Consider the following 20,186-nt stretch of genomic DNA (forward strand, 5'->3'; position numbering starts at 1 on the left):
GATTGTCCCATTTGACCCAAAATGATTTAATTTCTTACCACCACCTAGATGAAAACACCTTTTTAAGGTATATTTTAAAGTATAAGTTTTTGTGTTATTGAAAATATTAATTTATTATATATAGATTTAATTAATAGAGTTTAATGATGAGAAAAAACAAAAATTCCCTAAATATATGATTCAATGAAGGTGAGTGCAAATTAATACCTTAAATGTTGGATTTAATGAGAAGGAATTGAATACATTGAATATCTTAAAATTACATATTTTCAATTCATTTAATATCAATAACCAATTACCCTATTTGCCTCTTTTTTATCAATAAATTTAAATATTAAGGGGTAAATTTTATCCTCAAAAAAATTCAGAAATATTATTGAGGCCATTCGTACTTTTTAAAGTAGTATAAATTTATATTTATATGTATTTTATATCAAGGTCATTTCTATTTCATTTTATCAATAAATATGTAATATTCTGATCATTTTTAGTTTAATCTATCGATGGTACATGATAGTATTTTGGAAATGAAAAAAGGGGCTGAGTTTATTTATGGTAAGGACTGAGGAGGATGCATCTAAGAGCTTACTCAAATACATGAAATTTATAAAATATGACATGATATCTATATATAAAAATTATATGCTGGTTCTTAATGGCATTTACTTATAATCTTCAACAACTCAGAATATCCTTCAACCATGATTATTAGTAGGGACCAGGTTTTGGTTGGACCCTTTGAATCAAAACCAATTTGAATGGGTTGGACAGTCCTATAGCTATAAGACATTGAATTGGACCAGTCCAGACTTAATGGTCAAAGTATTTATTGGATTTGATTGGACCTTGTCCATCTGTAATGGATTTATATTGGATCAAGTCGAGCTGAACCAATATTGGCACAAGAATAGGGCTGTCAATTGACCAGGTTTGGGTTGGATACAACCCAAATTAAAACCAATTTGAACAGATTGGATGGTCCAACCGTCCAATAAGACATTGAATTCGACAAGTCCAATCCAAAATATTTATCTGACTGATTGGACCTGGTCTATCTACAAAGGACTCATGTTGAACCGGATCAGATTGGACCAATATCCAGTTCATTGATAGCCCTAATTATTTATTAGTTATTAAAAGATCAACCTTGTGCAACTCTGAATTAGTTGGCGTTATTTTAGTTAAGAGCCATCCAATGGTGGGTCCCATTTCTTGATACATAGGACAGATGGAGTCCCAGACCCCACTTAGGGATCATGGCTCTGAAGGCCCAATACATTGCCTTCCAAGAGATGTACAGGTGTTTTTCCCCCCTTTTTGGTTTTTTCTTCTGCCTTCTGGCTTTGAGAAAATCCACTTTCTTAGCAATTTTTCTCCGCAACAAACGTCATAAAAAGCAAATGGTTATACGGATTACAGAAAGGTGATCCAACGACAGCGCCCTCGTTGAATGGAATCCCCTGGTCCCCAAATACATCATCCACAAAAAGGTCAAAGAAAAAGTCTAATAAGACCCTCTAGCTCCCATTCATATTCAATCCACCACTAAATTTATATATTGATAGTTTGGTACATGTAGAAAATCAGAAAAAATGGATTCCATCACCAAGATGGAAGAATAGGAGATGATTTACTAATATGTGACTATCTAGCAACCATCAAAATTACATAATCCAACATACTTTTCTCGTCATTATTAGGCAAGACCAAGACTATGAAAATCAAATTATTCCAAAGTCTATAGCTTCCTTTGTTGGGACTTGAGTTCTTTCACCCTCTCTTCTGTAGCTCTCAAGGCATCTCCATAAATGCTTATTAACTGAAAAGGACAGAAGTTTTAGTTAATATTTCCATCAAAGCCTATGTGAAAATCTTACAAACATTATTATATATATGTACCAACACAACCCACGGCTGGACTGATGAGCATGAACTGTCTGATAAAAACAAGATAAACAAAAAAAAAATATACAATTATGCAATCTGAAATATTTTGTACAAAACCCAGTTTTCAATAGGAGCTTCAGTCAATCATTCCAAGCATATGATACAGGCTTTCCATTCACAGGAATGTGAAGTATTTGGAAGTCAAATCCGATACAGATTCATCATCAATCAAAAAGCTGAGATAGATTGGGTTTTTAGTGTTTTATTACACCATATTAATAGAGTCCAGTGGACCAGTTCTATAGTCTCTTCTTCCTGCCGTGGTTCCAGTTAATTGTATGAGAGGCAGAAATATTATTTTTTTTATTACACCTTATTAATAGCCCAGTGCTATAGCCTCTTCTTCCTGCTATGGTTCCAGTTGTTTAACTGTTAGAGAAGCAGAAAACTTTTCAATCTGGAATATCAGTAATATGTGTTAGCTTTTTATGGTAAACCTTTGTTTTCCTCTCCTTTTACATGAAAACAAATGCAGCCTGCAGTGTTTATGTAGCTATGAATTTAAACCAGGTAGTTCGTGTCTTAGCAAATTGAGTTGTATGGATGTTCTGTGGATGAAGTCTCATTTTGTAAATGACGCCCCTCCCCCTCTCTTGGTTTGCCCTGTGGTCAGAGAAGAAATACTATCTGTTCTTCCCTTTGTTGTTTTACTGAAACATTGGCTTACCAAAAAATAGGAGAAAATCCTCCATAAACTAAAACTTCTTTGATAATAAATAACACTACAGCCAAGTTTGTTTCGACAAGTATTATAGAAATCATCAAGAAGATTTTTAGTTTCACCTTTTTCACTAATAAAAGTGTCCTTAAATAGTGGTAAATTTTCTCTTTTACTTTTCATCAACCAACAAAAATATATCAATCATACCTCATTGATTTCTTCTGGAGTGATAATTAATGGAGGGGACATCATTATGTTATCACCTGCAACTCTCACTAACATCCCACGCTTCTCGCACTGTGCCCCAAAATATGCACCAATCCCTGCCACAGCATAACAACAAACAATTAGAAAAGAACACACAAGTAAAGATATTAAGAGAATGTCACATATTCTGACACAAATCAGCTACTCAAACAAAGCATAGGCCAAGAGAAGCACGTTAAGAGAAAAAGAAATAACAAGAAACAATCATTGATAGCTACACCTCCCATCCCAAAACATCTAATGCTATTTTATGACTGCAATCATCATGGTTCGAGCTATTGCAGCCAATTGTGCAGCTAACAAAGTTACTGCAAGCTAAGCAGAAAATTTCTACAAAAAGACACGATTAAGGTGCTCCAACTGATGAATTTCTTGCGTATAGGTCTCCTAATTTGGATGGTTGATATTCCCTTGAAATCATCTCTTGTTATAGATGTTCTCTTTTCTATTATAATGGGAAGTTTCATGTGAGATTCTCTTTTTTTATGGTTTCCACAATAAATGCATCCTTTTATTTAGAATATCAGATAGCAGATAAATATGGAACTTACCCCATTCAGGAGGGAATAAATCATTAGGTGACTTATTGTCGGTGAACTCGGTTCCAAGAATCAATCCAGTTCCTCGAATCTGCACAATCAAGTGATCCATAAAATTTTATTAAAGACAAATAATCTTCATCAGCTACCACGCATTTAAAAACAAGAGGCATGGAATACCTCCCCAATAATAGGACTGTCAGAAAAGGCTTTTAATCCATTCTGAAACCTTGGAGAAACACTCTTGACATATTCGGCAATATTTTTTTCCCTGGAGACAAGGAATAAAGTTTTAGAACACTGTTTTTGTTTGATACTCACAGAGATATGTACAGTAAGCATACTTGTAAAGTTTGAGTGCTTCCACTGCAACTGCACACGACACTGGGTGCCCAGAATAGGTAAATCCATGAGAAAAGGAACCTGAAAATAACAAAATTAGGAACAATACTCAACAGAATTAAAAAAGAAAAGAAACAAAAGAACAAAAAAAAAAAAAAAAAAAAGATGAGAAGGTTTCCATCAACACAATTGGATTATCACATACATACCAAGCTTGTTACTTTGAGAGTGTATGACTTCTGAAATTTCAGGGCTCACAAGAACTGCACCAATGGGCATGTATGCAGACGAAAGAGCCTGAAAATCCAATTTGAAAGGGCTCAAGGAAATTGAATTATTGCATTATGTGATATATGCATGAAAAGTCCAAATTCAGCAGAACTTATAAAATCTTACCTTGGCAACGGAAACAAGGTCCGGAGTAATATTATATTTGTCGCACCCAAACATTGTCCCTAGCCTTCCAAAGGCACATATTACCTAAAATAAAACAAGTTTGAAGTAAATACAACACCAGTTCTAAGGCAAGGTCGCAAGGACTGAAAGAGAAAGCTTTGATTTCAGATAAAATGCAAATCCGAACAACAAGATTCTAAAATACCTCATCTGCAATGAAGAGAATGTCATATTTTTTCACTACTGCTTGAACCTACATCATAAGAAATGAAACAAGTTAATAAGAAATCACATATAAAAACAAAAAAAAAAAACAAAAAAGACAAACAGAGAAGCTACCATATAAACAAGGAATTTCCAGAAGGAAGATACACAGAAAAAAATGAATAATCAAATTAAATAACCAAGCACATTAACTATGACACTAATTTAACCACCATATCATAAGAGTCCCTAACCAAAGCTTTCTCCCAACAAAAGGTAACAGACTAGAAAGTCCCACACCACCAATCCCTTTACAACATACAATTAAAACCAAAGACCCTTGATATGATTCAAAACACCAACTACTATTCATTATAGACCCAAAAGATTGTTTAGAAGATACCTAGGCCTATGAAACCAGTCGTTTTGTCAGAATATATTGACTAACCATTAGCTCTAATACCAATTTCATTGTAGGACCGGAGTGACCAAGGATACATCTACAAGGGTAATGATGGGTGGTTAAGAAGGGATTGGGATGATTTTAGGACTAAAAATAGAAACCGATTGGGTTAGGAAAGGTCTCAAGGCCAAGGCTGCAACTTGGGCCAAGTTAGCTCAAAGCCCCGAAAACACCCCAAAAAAGGTTGGGTTGGGTCAGAATTTTGGGTTAAAGTTAGGTATGAAAATTTTGAACCCAACTTAACTTCAGGTTGGATTAGGGTTGAGACCTCATATTTGTATGTTTAATATCATATAAATATGTATTTATGCATGTGCATGTTTATGTATGTAAGCAACTGCATCCATGAATGTATACATCTATATATTTACTCATTACTTATCTTAAGTTTAAAGAAAAAAAAATCCTGGTGCCACAATTATGTCCTTATACATATGATAATGCTAAGCTGAGTTAACCTTAATCTGATAATCTTAAATTTAAGAAATTAGAAGATTTTAGGAAAAAAAAAGAAGTTAAAAAATCAGGCCAACCAAAACCCAACCTAGGTCAGGGGTGGGGATTCAACAACTAGAGTTAAGGATGACCTCAACTTCACCAAACCAAAACCCAACCTTGTCTTGGGTCAATTTCAATCCTTCAGAGATGTTGAATGAAAATTTTGTGTGTTGTTTATGGCTGTTATTACTGCTTGCATAATTAGAAAGAAGTAGAGAGTATAAAAACCAGGAACCACTCAAAAGGGTGCCTTTACTCAGTCTAAGGCATGGGAAACACTCATCGCTCTTAGCAATAGACTATTAGAATTCAAACTTTAATTCACTTTTCATGTTTTTACACCTTAAACATGTATAGACACAATTAGAGTGGTCAATCCTAATAGAACTAAGGGAAAATAAAATTACAGAATTTCCACTGTCTTAGAAAACGTTTTTAGCAAAAGGTTAAGTAGTATTATATTCATCATGTAAAACATCATATACAAAACATGTACAGTGAGTTACTATACATTTCTTCCAGCAAACACCATATGGCTTGGAGGATATCTTTAAGAAAACAAAACATCAAAATCAAAAGAATTGTGTGATATACCTTTGAACTTCTTATGAGTGGATATCGAACAAGGGTGTCATGTCATGTCAGACATATTGAGGTAACATAGACTTATACATTATGTTTGCGTCTGAACTGTGGAAAAATACATGACAGGATTTCTGTACAATGCATGTATGTGTTTGTATATCTTTTACCATATAATCATTGCACTACATGTGTGCATGACATCAAGAAAATGATGTATGCAGATATATATGGACCTCTATGCATATCTAACAAACATGTTAAGGGTTATGTATTTCTTCGTGTGAATGTATGCACATATGGCTCTGTAAATAAGTCATACTGCTTTCCAGAGATGACAACAGCAGGTGAGGTATTTCCAACCTTTCATGATTTTGATACCTCACCTTCTCAAAATAAGTTGCAGGGGGAGGGATGACACCACCAGCACCCATGACAGGTTCAGCAATGAATGCAGCAATCTGACAAGCACAGATGCTAGGTCAGTAACAGAAACATCCCATGTAAATTATTCAATAACTCATTAAGGTTAGGTAATATCTGAAGAAACTACCGTCTCAGGTCCCTCCTTTAGGATTAGATTCTCTAGATTTTTTGCTAATCTGGTTGAGAATTCCTCCTCCGTTTCACCTAGCACACAAGTTAGCATGTCTTCAATGGTAAAAACCAAAATATTCGAAAAAGAAAATGTCAGACTTCTAATGAGTAATATACAAACCTGGTAAATGAAAACGCCAGTAATGTGGGCAGTCAGTATGCAATACAAATGGTGCAGGGAGATCAAATTTCTGATGCAGAGCAGGAAGGCTGCAAAAAATCCTTAATCAGTTTCTTTTTATGAACAAAATTGCCTAGTCAGTTCAAAGTTCTTATTTCTAATACTGATTCTATTTTTTTTATTTGAGAAAATCAATCAAGGAACATAAAATGGGCAATAGACCAAAAAAATGCCAAACATATCATGTAAAGGTTAAATCCCAGCAATAAGAATGTACCCAGTGATAAATAAGTTAACAGATTTAGTAGCAGACATTACATTAGCAATATTGCCTTTTTAACTACTTACCCAGAAAGACTAGCTGATATCAGAGTTGATCCATGGTATCTGTAATAACGCAAAACAATATAGGAAATTAGGAATTACTTCAATTATTTATATGCTATTAGAAAATATAAATTAGTTGGTCAGCCAAGAATATACGATTTTGCCCGTGCTATAAATTTCTTTTTGTTTGGCCTTCCAAGCGCATTGTTATAATACCAAACTAGCTTCACCTACAAAAAAATAAACCAATGCAAAAGAATGAAGAAATTATAATTTGGAGTCAGAATATAAAAGGTCTATAATAAGTGCATCAATATGAAAACAATTCTTTAATATTCCTGAAATACAATTTGGCTGAACCATGTTACTCAGCCCACTGCCCACCTACTGATTTTGAAGTCAAATCAGTTCTACAGAACAAAACTGTAGATACCATATTTCAATTCAATAATTCAAATGACAACTGGGATTATTCTACCCCCAAGTGACATATTAAAACTGAATATTAGTGAAGTTCGAGCTTTTTTAACTCCCATGGCCACCTGCACTTCTTTCAAGAATAACTCTAGATGTAATATCTTGGATGTGTTACAATGGGCTTCTATGATATGACTCCACCTTCATAAAAAGGAGAAAAGAAAGTTTTCATATATAATGGGTAAACCTGACTATCATTAGCTTCTGATCCACTATTAGTAAAGAAGACTTTTCCCATTTTCCTTGCTGTAAAGATCTCAAGGATATCCTTTGCAAGATCCTGTACAGAGAAGCAACACAAATGAACGATCCAAATTTATCTGGGATAATCCCTAAATACCCAAGAAAGAAATATGAGATTCAAATAATTGTGCAACCAGTCATCCAATACCCAAGAGAAATGTTGATACTATAGAAGACGATGCAAAAAAGAAGTAAGCATTGTTATCTATTTAACAATGACACCAACATTAATTTTGGTCTCCTCTATGTGACACTGCCAATGTGGAAGAAAATTATTAAATATACATACATTTCATTTTAAATGCCTTGAGACATGTTCTTTGAAAAACATAGTCCATGTGATTGTGAAACATAAGAGGAATGTTTTAGAGATTTTATGGGTATGAAGTTATCTTTTGATATATGGTGTACAAGAAAAAATTATGTAGATGGTATACAATTTATACTTGAAAACAATTTATCAAAAAAAAATATACTTGAAAGCATGAGATATTTTCTAAGGTAGATAAATTTATAGTTGCCAACAAGAGATATATGTAAAATTAAGTTGTTCGTGTTGCTAATAAAAAGTGTCTGCATGTCTATGCAATTTTTTTATAGAATGCACATCTATGCTACTCGAATAAATACAATAGTCTGACAAGGCCAAATTGCAACACGGTTTATTACTAACACAAGAAAACAGGGATTAATACCAGAGAAAGGTGCCAAACTTCTTGAAATAATAATATAAAGTGGCCTCTTTCTCCAGTAGGCTATACAATTTCCTCCATGGTTCCTTTCAACCATTTAGTGGATTCTGTAAGAGTAACTAATCTCTCCATATTATTCATTTTAGGTGAAAATTTGCCACCAAAAATGTTACAGTGTTGATCAGTTTGCACCACGATTAAGGTTAGATAAGCCCCTCCAATTTCACATCCATTGCTTGTAGATGATTGGTTTCTTTTGTACAGGGCACCTCTATCCAAAACAAGTAATGTCAATGTCACAGATACATCTAAGCCATTTGGTGTTATCTTAGGCCATCTGGTGAATTTTCAGGGATCAACCACAAAGGCTAGCTCAAAAATATCCTACTGACATAAAAGTCAACTTCGTGCAATATCATGTGAAGAACCATCTAAAAATATCTGGGTGACCTAATTTTGTGGCCACAGGAAATGACAGAAGCTTCCAAACCTCATGTCTAGTAGACACAACAAAAGTGTCAACAATAGCAAGGCCCATTCTCCCCTAAGCAGATTGTACAACTTTCATGAAATTCATGCTGACACCATACCACTGATGACCCCAGTAGTTGAGTTGGTCACTAAGTATCCCTCTGAAAATGGAGGAATGGAATCAAACAGGTGGAACCACAGGCTTTCCATGATAAGTGGACTTCACATGCACCCACTCTGTCCTCCCTGAAACCCCCTGTAATGTGTATCATGTAATACCAAAAAAATGTTGCCATCATCCCAATATATGCTAAGCAAATATCCACACTCTCTTTCATGATCAAATACAAAAAAAAAAAAAAAGAATGAAAAGGAACTTTGGTAGGGCACTAAAACATCATCTTCCTTTTTTGTATGAGAGAAAGCAGCTCGTGCCTCTCTATGGAATGCTTGTAAAGATATTGCATAAAGCTTGTTAATAAAATTCATTTATCAAAAAAAAGCATCATCTTTCTCATCAACCTCAAGATGACTCCCAACATCAGCCTTACACTTAAATAGGTGCAATGGCAGCAAAATCAGCTTATAATCATTGGTACATGTGGCTTACCTCAAACTCACATAGGAAATTAGTGAATAATTAGTGGCTTTGAAGATATTCCATAGTTTAAGAAACAAGTAGGTGCAGTGCCCATTTTATCATTACCATACTGAGAATGCTAGCCATGCCCTTTTCCAATGTGAAAGGTAACAGCACCATGATACTCAAGCTGCCTGAAAATCCACATGTTGGAACATCCTTCCCAAATGGGAGGAGAAGATGCAGGTGATTCAGTATTTCACTTGTATCTTATTGGCCTAATGGGTTAGCAGGAAAATGTCTTCTTCCAGAGGAAAATTAGTGGGGGCATAAGGCAGTTCTAGGTGGTAGATATGGTTTTGGGGTTAAATTACCAATTCAAGCATGCAAGACTACACAGAGATAGTGTCAGCACTAATAATCATGTAGTAATCATTTTAGTAATACAGAGAAACCTCATTTTGCTTATCTAAAATTAATATTAATCCTTCTTATGATTAGAAATTCTACAGTGATGGTTATCTTATAATTATTCATTATATTCATAAATTCTTTTTCATTTTGAAAAGTTTCAGTTTTGCACTCTCCCACAGAAATATATGCAAGAATAACACTTGCTAGAGCAACCTCAGTCAAGGGCCTACAGTTAATCAGGGTGATTCCGTGGATGCCTGAGGATATTCAGAGAATGATCATGGTGAATCACTTTGGACCTGGAAGATGCATTCTATGTTACAAGCTAATACAAAACATTTGAGCTACGATAAGAAACTCTCAATGTAAACACTCCTAGAAGAGCAAATGGACTAATGGAGTGGCTTATCACCTGTCTCAGTGGGCACACATATATAGAGGCACCATTGCTATTACTATATCATTCTTTCTGTAGCCCTCCAGATAGTTGAGGAATTAGCTACATAATTATTTTGGTATCCAGTATATTTCCATCTTATTTACACAATTACTATAGTATTTGAATAAATGCAGCTGAGAAGCATGAATGAACATATTAAGAAGGACACAAAACCATCATTTATTATGTAGAATCAAATCATGAATACCAAGGAAGGTTTTGTGGTGCGGTTCCAAAAGGAATGGTAAAATGGCAAGGTATTTAATTGCTTGGTTGCAGCAGCAACAAGTCGAGGTTCATTTCCTCCTGCAAAAATCCCCAGAAATATATTATAAATGGACCCTAGGAGTGTTTGTAAAAACATCCAAAAATAACTTAACGTGTATCCCAAGAAATAGAACCATCATTTTTTCCAGTATTTGTGCATGTGATTGGTACAAAACCACAATGGCACTAACAATCTTTTCCCAAAAGAACCTATGCAATAGAAGTAGAGGCAAATCTTTCTTCAATTCCTCTATCCCTAATTGATAGTTTCTAAATATGCAAATATAACAGTAGCTGGTATAGCATTCTAGATAATATTATTGAATCAAAGCAGTTTATTACCGTTTGTCAATCAAGACAATTGTCTATATAGAGAATTTGGGGTCCTCTTCTTTGCCATCATGATAAGCCAACAAAAGTAAATCGGCCTTGCACACTCATATAATATGGAATATCAACTAAAGGACCCATTCTACTATAAAGTCTGGGTGTGTCAAATGTTTACAAGGATTTGCTCGTGAGTGCAACCACTAAGTGTTTTTCACATTAAAATGGTAAAGGTATAGTTTCTTTGCATAAATTAATGTGCTATTCAAATAAAATCTACCAATAGGAAAATGAAAAGAGCCTAATAGAGAAATCTCAAGTAGAATATAGACAACTTTGAAAATTATCCTTCTTAAATACAAAATAGAAATGGTAAATGCTTCCTCTGCCAATTCTCCAGTTATTAATAAATAGCAATTGATATTGCTGTTCCTAAACTGTAATTATACATTTGAACTTCATGAAATGACTCTTTGATTGGATAATAAGAAACCAAGTAAAGCAATATCTAAAGAAAATTTTAAGTCAAAAAGTTAAAATTCCAATTTAGAAAGAAATTAACATGTGCAAATACTAGAAACAATAGCAATTTTAGCCCACGGAAAAGTATGAGCAGAAAGATGGATGGTAATTTGATAAAGAGTTAAAATGTCATTCTGAAAAGCAGTTAACATGCAGAGAAGTAGGAAAGCAGAAATAATAGCAATCTAGTCCCTCATAAAAGTATGGAAAAAAGAGAAACAGAGAAGGACTTATAAGTACCTAAGGCTGTGCACCATAGACCAGCAAGGGAATCAAGAAATTTATTTCCATTGATATCATACACATAAGAACCCTGCACCCATTTTTTGAATAAAACAACAAATCATATATCTGAAATCATCAAATGGCTTTTGAACAGATGGCAGTGCTTAAAAATAAAATAAGATAACCAACATTGTTTCAGTTCTATCTCAGATTTAGGGTTAATAGAAAATAAAAATTGAAGGCATAGGATGCTTTTACAAAAGACTTGAATATGGATTATTTAACCTCAGATATAATTTTTCCAATTGAAAACATATCATAAAGAGTTATTTACCTCAGACTTTTCAATAACCAGAGGATGCAAATCATTGGACTGCCACCCCGCAGTGAATGGTGCCAACATATCATGCCCTTTAAACCTGTTTTACTTAATATATTTTAGTAAATACGGAGAAATAGGAAACCCAACTCAACTAATACAAGCTTAAATCCAACTATTTGGGATTGGCTACACAAATCCTGTCACAACATTGAGCCCTAACAAGATTTCTTGTATTTTTAAGATAAAATAAGAAACCAATTATGGAAAAATAATGCATGCATCTGCTAATTACTTAAACAGGTTGTTATACATACACTATTCAGTAACATAACTAAATAGATCCAGTGTAATGTGCATCCGAGTGTGTGTGTACATGTAATTTTACAAGCACAGCCAAAAACCAAGAGGGGTGAAGGCATCAAAAAGTAATCAAATCATGGAGCAAAAGGAAACATTGCATACCCCTTCCCATCCTTTAATTCAGGTGTTTGACCTTCCTTCTGAAGAGATGCCTCTGTACTGTTCCATCTAGCAAGTTTAGGAGTCCACAAAAATTGCTCCTGGAAACTTCCAGATGCTGAAACCTGTCTTAGAATCCCACCAGCCTGGAAAAGAGCAAGAAGAAAATAATAAAAGATCATGAGATAACAAGCATTGCAGCATTGGAACTACATTATACAGCTGAAGAATGGTCTAGATTTACAACTTAAGTATAGTCTAGACAAGAGGAATCATGGACCTTTTTGAATATTTATGCAAGTGTTCAAGTTTTTAAACATTTGCATATCTAGATTCTAGAAAAGTTTTACATAATTTGAACTAATAGAAATGCATATATTAGAGTACTCTGAAGCAATTGTAAGACCGAAGCTACAAGGAAAACCATTTTTCCGCATGAATAGCTCTCTTAGGAGACATAATGGTAGTTTTTCCTGTTCCAACGTGTCATGCATAACTTTTGTCAATTTTTTCCCTTTCTCGTTGCTATTGTATGGACGCCAATGTGAATTGTAATTTCCATGGGCCTCATGCATGACAACTGATGCCAAGGACAAAATAATTTGTGTACAACAAAGTCTGTGCAATAAACTCTGTTTAAAAAAAATCCTGATTATGCAAATCAGATACATACTCAACATTGCAATCCAAAATTGTTTACCAATTTCCGTACTAAAGAAAACTACTGCTTAAAATAAAAAATAATAATAATCATATCACTAAAACCATGTCGGAAGATGACAAAAAAAGCAAATAAATCAACCAGAAAAATGTACATGAAGAATCCACTGAGGAAGGAGAAAAGGGGGAAAGGCTTTTATCTTGAAATGGGTGCAGGCAGGTTCTAACTAGGCTAATACCAACCAGACGGCTGCTTATAAAGAAGCATCTCAGGAAGATTAATAGTTTGCTGCTTGCACTCGAAAGTCTAAACCAACAATGCAGACCACCAAAACATTGTGTTCATGGCAATTGCCAAGATAAGCCACTCAATTAGAAAATGTTTGACAGGGCATGGAATAAAAAATGAAACAGACGATGAGGAAGAAATAAACAAGAAAACAAAAGCAAAAGATCCACCTGACTCTCTACACTTGTTAGTTTAGAAAAAATATATCAAAAGGTTAAGACTTATGAAGTTGCTCCGATCCGGATCGTGCCCAATTAAGAGGAAGGCCACCAGTTAACTGACTGAATATAGGATTTGGAGAGCCATTCATATTGTACAATCTTGTCAGATGTCCTCCCAGTGTTCCTCATTAGCATCATTTATTTTCTCCAGAGTCCAAAAATAACTCAAACCATGAATCAATCTAAATATAAAATAAAACCGAAGCAGCAAACAAAAACATATAAAGTCCGTTAACTACAGAGTACAGGCCACATTAAATATTCTTTCAAGGGAGTAGAATATTGTGCTACCATGCTAAAACTGTACCATCAAATACCAACAGAAATGTAGACACAAATCAACCAAATGATTGAAACCAACAAAAAATATGAAAATATTGATGGGTTAGAAAGATCAAAACAGGATTCCCTGTGAAAAACCATGGACGAACTACCAATTTCCGAAGCAGAAACCACAAAATATCCAACAGTCCAAGTAGCAAAATACAAAGGAGAGAAAAACAAGATGAACCAAAGAATGGGTCTGCAGGATTGGAACCTTTGAAGTGAAACCAGATCGAAGGAGATGGTGGATCGTCATCTTTCACCTCTCAGCAATGCAAGTTCCTACAGGGAGTGCAGATGGCCATCATTTTCTCCTTATAAAAAACAAACTCTTAACAAACTTGGTAGCTCGTCAACATTCATTGGACTAGAATACCCTTCTTCTGTTTCCAAAAAATACGAACATCACGCTCATATTCCACCATCAATGGGGCCAAAGCGAGAAAATAATAATATCCAGACAGAAAGAGCCCATGAATCTATTCATTGCATCAGAGCTCAGAATAATTTGGTACAAGGCCACCCTAATAATATTCTCAAGGGATGATCATGATGACATTCAAGGGTAAATTTGGGAACAAGAATATTAGATTTATCGTCCCTTTGATTTTTCTGAAACCCTTTGGATTTGAACATTCAACAAGGATTTGTTATTTGGTTTGAAGGAAAAGGTGAGGAAAAGACCCATATTAAATTTGACACTTCTCTCTGGCTTCTCTCTCATCTCTTGTTTTGCTGTGGTGGATCCTAGTCAGCTTATCACTAAAAGAGTGGGTTAAAGTTTGGATTGGATTGGATCCAAGACAAAATAAAAGTGCGAATTTGATTCTTTGGGTGCAGAGGATCTGTTCAGTCAATTGGGTAACGTTTTGTTTCATGCATTGATTGTGGGGGCCTCGGAAACACTTCCAAATAATCTGGTAGAAGTGTAATAATTGCTGCAGCAAATTTCTCAAATCCTATTGGTAAGTACATGCCAAGCGTCTGATTGGAATCCGAGGAGATGGCTGCCGATACACGTAACGATTGTTTATGTTTGGCAAGGGGCTAAGGGCTGACGTGTATCGGTGTATGAAGCCAATGACGTATTGGGAATTGCTTTGTCTTTTTACTGGATAAAATGATTAAATATTTATATGTATAATAAATAACCCAATTTCAGTTTCAGGCTTTCAGCCATTAAAGAGCTTAAAAACCTTCTTGATTACTTATTCGCTAAAAAGCAATGAAATAAGCCATTCAGTTCGGCTACTTTAGCGGTAGGAAATGGTTTAGAGTTGTCTCCCCGCTGAGACGAGTCACACGACTGGGTACGGATTCGCATTGGCTTCCCACGTGACCACGGATTCAGTCCTCAAAAGGCCTTGTATACATCGTTTTAACGGCCATTCGCAGGTATACATTGGCAATCTCCCTAACTACGAAGATATTTCCAATACACGGTTGGAAATCGGTATGAATACACTCGTGAGGATTGAATTCGGTGTCCCTCACTGTACATTTCTGCGTGAAGTGGGAATACCAAGTATCTTCCTTTTTGTCACGAAGAAATGTTTTGATGTGTTGTGGAGCACGCTTTATATAGAGCCAATATGTGATTTAAACATACATCAAATAGTCCTACCAATTTGGACGAAGCCAAGGCGGGAAGCATGGAGTCGTGCACCAAGGGGATCTATAAGCAAAGAGAAAGTTAGAGGCCAATGGATGAGGTCCCCAACCCCAAGAAAGGCAATCTCGCTCAAGTCAGTAGCAGAGTGATAAAGATGGTAAGGTCGAGTTGCTGAGGACGAACTGGTCCGAGCTGAGGAGGAAGTATGAGAACCAAGAGAGCGAGTGAGAGAGGTAAAAGATGCTTGACATTAGGGGGAGATACCTTTAAATAGCAATGTGTCGTAATTCAATGGGATGCTCCTTGTGTGTTATGGCACGAAGTGTCTTGGAGCTTATCCGCACGAGGTCTTCATGAGGCTGCTTGATCACATACTTGATGCTGACCCAGTGCTGCTAACGTGGCCAAGATTAACGGATATGGCATCTACGTGGCGAATACGAATGGCTAGGATATGGCCCCAACACCATGACTTGGCCTGGAAAATCTAGGGTTATTGGTGTTGCACCTAAGGTCCGAGGCGATATGAGTGCCAAAACGATGCGATTGCGAGTGAGTGTCATGGGTTCCGCTCCGACCATAAGCCCGAACTGTCTTCAGCATCGTCATGGTTTCTCACGCTTGACTTTAGGATTCGATGAGTCTCCTAGGCGCCCTTTGGGGTCATCGGCTCAAGGATCAACCATAGCGAGCACTTAAACTGGGGGCAATGCAGTCATTGGGGCACGTCTAGAGTCTCCAAACTGTCTTAATGCTTCCATCATCACGATGAGCCAATCGATCATCTCCTGCAGAGCAGCAAACTCTTTGGGGTTCACTTGCTTTAGTTGTCACAGCTCACGAAGAGGAGAGGTACAACACCCTTGTGATGGGGACCAAGTGCCATAGCAATCAAAGATGTTCTTAGGAGGCATGATCACTTTAATGCATGAGGAGAGAGAAAGAAATCAAAGGCTTTTCGTACCAGTTCCCACAGGCAGCGTCAATCTGATTTTGTTCTATCAACATGATCCGAACACGCAATAGATAGTCCTGCCAACTTTGATGAAGCCGAGGTAGAAAGACAGGGTCATGCACCGAGGGGATCTATAAACAAAGAGGAAGTCTGACGCCTAAGGATGAGGTCTCCAAGAAAGGCATTCTGATGCTCAAGTCAGTAACCGAGTGATAAGGTCGGTCAGGCCAAGATATTGAGAACAGGTTGGTCCGAGCCGAGAAGGAAGTATGGGAGCCAAGAGAAGGAGTGAAAGAGGCAAGGTTTAAAATTTTGATACGACATGCCTGATGTGGGGCATATTATATCGTATCTTTGAAAAACATATACGAGATACGCATAGAAATTGGACGTCTCATCTTTTTTTCATGCGTATCGAACCCGTATCGGGGCGTATTGGTAGCATATCAACGAACAAGATACAACCAGAAACTGAAAAAAAAAATAAATAAATAAAGAGGAAAAGCAAGCTTATTTTCCCTAAAACAAATCTTCTTTCACACCCCCCTCCCAAATAACTCTAAAACTCCAAACTCCATTCCTATAGTGCTAGATTTGCAAAAATTTGCAAGAAACAAGTGTGAATTGTTAATTTTTTTTATTTTTTTTTAATTTGAAAAAATATGGCAAAAATAGGTAAGTTTTTTTCATTTTTTTATAATATCTTGTGATTTCTTTTTTTCTTGAATGTTTAAATTTATGTTGATCTACATTTCTTACATTCAAAATCATAATTTTTTTGGTGTTATTAATAAATTTATGGAAATTTCATGAAGTCATTTGGGAAAAATATAAATTAATAAAATATTTGAAAATGTAATTTTTCTCTACCTATAAAGACTAAATATGTTATAAATTTATGGATTTAACTACCATATCCATAGAGTAATTGAAATTTCTTCTTTAGATTTTTTTTATTTTTATATTTTTAGAATTAAAAATTAAATAATAGTTAATTATATTTTATCATTTGATCACAACAATTGAATATATTATAAATTTTATGGATGATATATCATATCCATAGACCAATTGAAATTTATTATTTAATAATTATTTTTTTATTTTTATACTTTTAGAATAAAAAATTAATTAATTAATTATATTTTATCATTTGATCACAATGATTGAATATATTATAATTCTATGGATGATCTATCATATCCACAAAGCAATTGAAATTTCTTCTTTAATAACTATTTTTTAATATATTATATAATGCTTATTTATTTTTTATACTTTTTGGAAATAATTATAAATAATTATTGATTATATTTTCACTTGGAAGTTGTGCCAATGCATGTTTTATGGTTTGATAGGAGAGTTAGGTTTTTCCTATCCCACAAAACATTAAAACTTAAGAATTATAATTTATAAATTAAGCATAGGATTTTTAATGAAATTATAATTGACTACTATATATTTCTTCATAAATCCATCAAAATAAATTAATTTAATATATATAACCTCATTGAGTTCTCATATTTAGTATTACTGATGTACTTTTATAGCTTAGGGGGGGATGCACCGAATTCGGAGCCATTTAGAATTCTTGTTGAATTAATTTTTGGGTAAATTTTTAAAGTATCCCTATGATTTAGCTAATTAACTAATTTCACTCCTACTGTTTAGAAATTAACTTAAAATACCCCTAATTTTTCAGACAATTAACTAAATCCTCCTAACGTAACATCCAGAAATAAATGAAAAAGACCGTTTTACCCATCTTTCTCAGATATTCCACTTTGCCTCCATTTTCAAATGTTCCCAGAAATTGCGTTTGCCCGTCTTTTGCGCCACTTGTTTCAGTGCTTCTCAGACTTATTGACCACCATTGTTATGTTCTTCCTCATCAGTTCGGTCGTCGAGTGGCACCCATGGCCTCATAAACAAATTAGCAGCAACACTATTGCTCTCGATTCCGGAAGCTTGAAGAAGTATGAGGGCTCGTCGTCCACCTACTGTATCACATAATAAGAACTGAAAGCTGTAATGTAACGTACAATGGGAATGTCTTTCATGGGGAGATGATAAATTGAGTCGTTGAAGAGAGGGACTGGAGCGAGAGGGCAACCCAAGACACCGAGCAGAAGCCTCAAATCCTGCCTCTTGGCTGGACCGCTGCCGTAAAACGAAACAGGGAAATTGCTCCGGGAGAAGCTTCTTTGTAGCCGAACCCGATTGCGAATTACCTCCCAGGAGCTCTCCTTCTCTCCCCCCACCTTGAGCTTCGAGATCCGGGCCTTCCATTAGAGGTGTTAGAGGCTGGGAGTACCACCTTTGCTTTCTTCTAGTTCTGGATCCCATGATCCTCTACTCTTCACAAATGTGTTTGTGTCTGTGCCTCTGAGAGAGGGAAGCTGAGGCCTGAGGGGGAAAAAGCTTAGTTATTGGGATATCTGCTGTAGGCTTGTGGCATTTGAAGGGAGAGAGAGAGAGAGAGAGAGAGAGAGAGAGAGAGAGAGGAAGAAATGAAATGAGAAGAAGGGAAGGAAGATAGAGAGAGAGAGGGGGAGGAGGAGGAGTTACTCTTTTCTTTTTGGTAAGAGACAAAAGGGACAGCTCATCTGTCCAACGGCAGAGAATGGGGATTTTAATACTCACTCGCATGAGGTGTTGCTGCCGCTTTATTCTCCTTCTCTAGTCCCCTCTTGTCGTCTTATTTATTATTCTTTGTTTAGTTTAGTCTCAAACTAGGAGAGAGGATATTTGCGTTTCCACATTCACCCTCCATCTATTATCCTAATTACCCATCAAGATCAAGTCCTCTCTCTCCCCATCGCAAGGTTATTTCGGTCATTTCACCTCAGTGGGACCCTTAAATTGTATCTATAAACAAGTGAAATCAACAAGTGGATAGGACCTCTCTTTATAAAACTCTAACTCTCTCTCTCTCTCTCTCTCTTACACAGGACACAAGAGTCAAGAGAGCATCCATTACAAATCTCATCAGCTCGTCCAGATTCATCCACGTGGTAATTATTCTGATTCTTATGACGCCGGCTGGGCCCACAAGCGGGTGGGCCGGCAGAGACGAGAATAATTGCGGTCTAACTCCCAGGCCCAACAAAGGTGCGGAGTCGACATCAGCAGATAGGCAGTGGTGGATCCAATGGGATGGGTTGGATATGGTGGATGAAGGGATCAAGCGATGGTGATAGATGGACACCTTCGAAGCCAAGCTTTAATTGCGGGGGGGGGGGGGTTAAGTTGAACTGGGCCTTTCATTCATGGGGCCCATGGTTCCGGAGAGCCTGTCCACATGTCGTGATGCACATGCAGCATGATAGCTAAACCATCACCATCTGCTTCGATGACCCAAGACTCGAATCGCCCATCATTAACCCACTTATTATATGAAGGGCCCCACTGTGTACTCTGTTGTTTGTAGGGACCACTATGTTGTATGATAGAGAACCCACCATCAAATCAAAGCGTGCCATTCGGACCGGAGGTTGACCAAGTCAATGGGACAGGTCTGTTCAATCTGGTCGGACCGGTAAGTCAAATGGGCCCCCACCCAGTAACATGCTTTCGTTTTTTAAAATCCTTCCAAGTTCATGGGTTCTCTCACACTGGTTGAGATAGAGATTTGTCAGACGACCGAGACCCATTTAATTATGCAATTGCCAATGCTAGAGTCTAGACTCTAAGCTGAAAGGATATGATATATGTAGAATTCAATGTTATCTAACTAGCATGTG

General features: G+C 36.1%; 1 protein-coding gene across 2 annotated transcripts; it reads right to left on the reverse strand.

Annotated features, from left to right (window-relative positions):
• Positions 1-1,531: 1,531 nt before the first annotated feature.
• On the reverse strand, positions 1,532-16,952 carry POP2 (Pyridoxal phosphate (PLP)-dependent transferases superfamily protein). Of its 2 annotated transcripts, none has more exons than XM_088953801.1 (20): positions 15,753-16,952; positions 14,091-14,158; positions 12,386-12,528; positions 11,936-12,020; positions 11,617-11,689; positions 10,469-10,566; positions 7,609-7,701; positions 7,101-7,174; positions 6,966-7,004; positions 6,618-6,706; positions 6,453-6,529; positions 6,286-6,360; positions 4,358-4,405; positions 4,153-4,236; positions 3,966-4,053; positions 3,759-3,837; positions 3,595-3,685; positions 3,427-3,505; positions 2,816-2,931; positions 1,532-1,819 (listed from the first exon to the last, which is right to left on the reverse strand). In XM_088953801.1, exons 2-20 carry the CDS (start codon positions 14,130-14,132, stop codon positions 1,739-1,741), a joined length of 1,554 nt encoding a protein of 517 aa, XP_088809927.1. In that variant the 5' UTR covers positions 14,133-14,158; positions 15,753-16,952; the 3' UTR covers positions 1,532-1,738. The 2 variants fall into 2 exon arrangements, with proteins under 2 accessions (XP_088809927.1, XP_088809925.1); XM_088953799.1 differs by lacking the exon at positions 15,753-16,952 and adding an exon at positions 14,253-14,762.
• Between the last annotated feature and the right edge of the window lie 3,234 nt (positions 16,953-20,186).

Source organism: Nelumbo lutea, chromosome 7 (genome assembly GCF_056320005.1).
Source record: "Nelumbo lutea isolate HS-2025 chromosome 7, American lotus-T2T, whole genome shotgun sequence".
Taxonomy (NCBI): Eukaryota; Viridiplantae; Streptophyta; class Magnoliopsida; order Proteales; family Nelumbonaceae; genus Nelumbo; species Nelumbo lutea.

Coding starts and splice junctions, on each gene's coding strand:
- POP2 (XM_088953801.1), bottom strand. CDS start 14,132: ATGACGATCCACCATCTCCTTCGATCTGGTTTCACTTCAAAG. Junction 7,175..7,608: donor CAGAAGCTAATGATAGTCAG/GTTTACCCATTA, acceptor ATTTTTTTGTAG/GTGAAGCTAGTTTGGTATTA. Junction 4,237..4,357: donor TTCTCTTCATTGCAGATGAG/GTATTTTAGAAT, acceptor GTTTTATTTTAG/GTAATATGTGCCTTTGGAAG.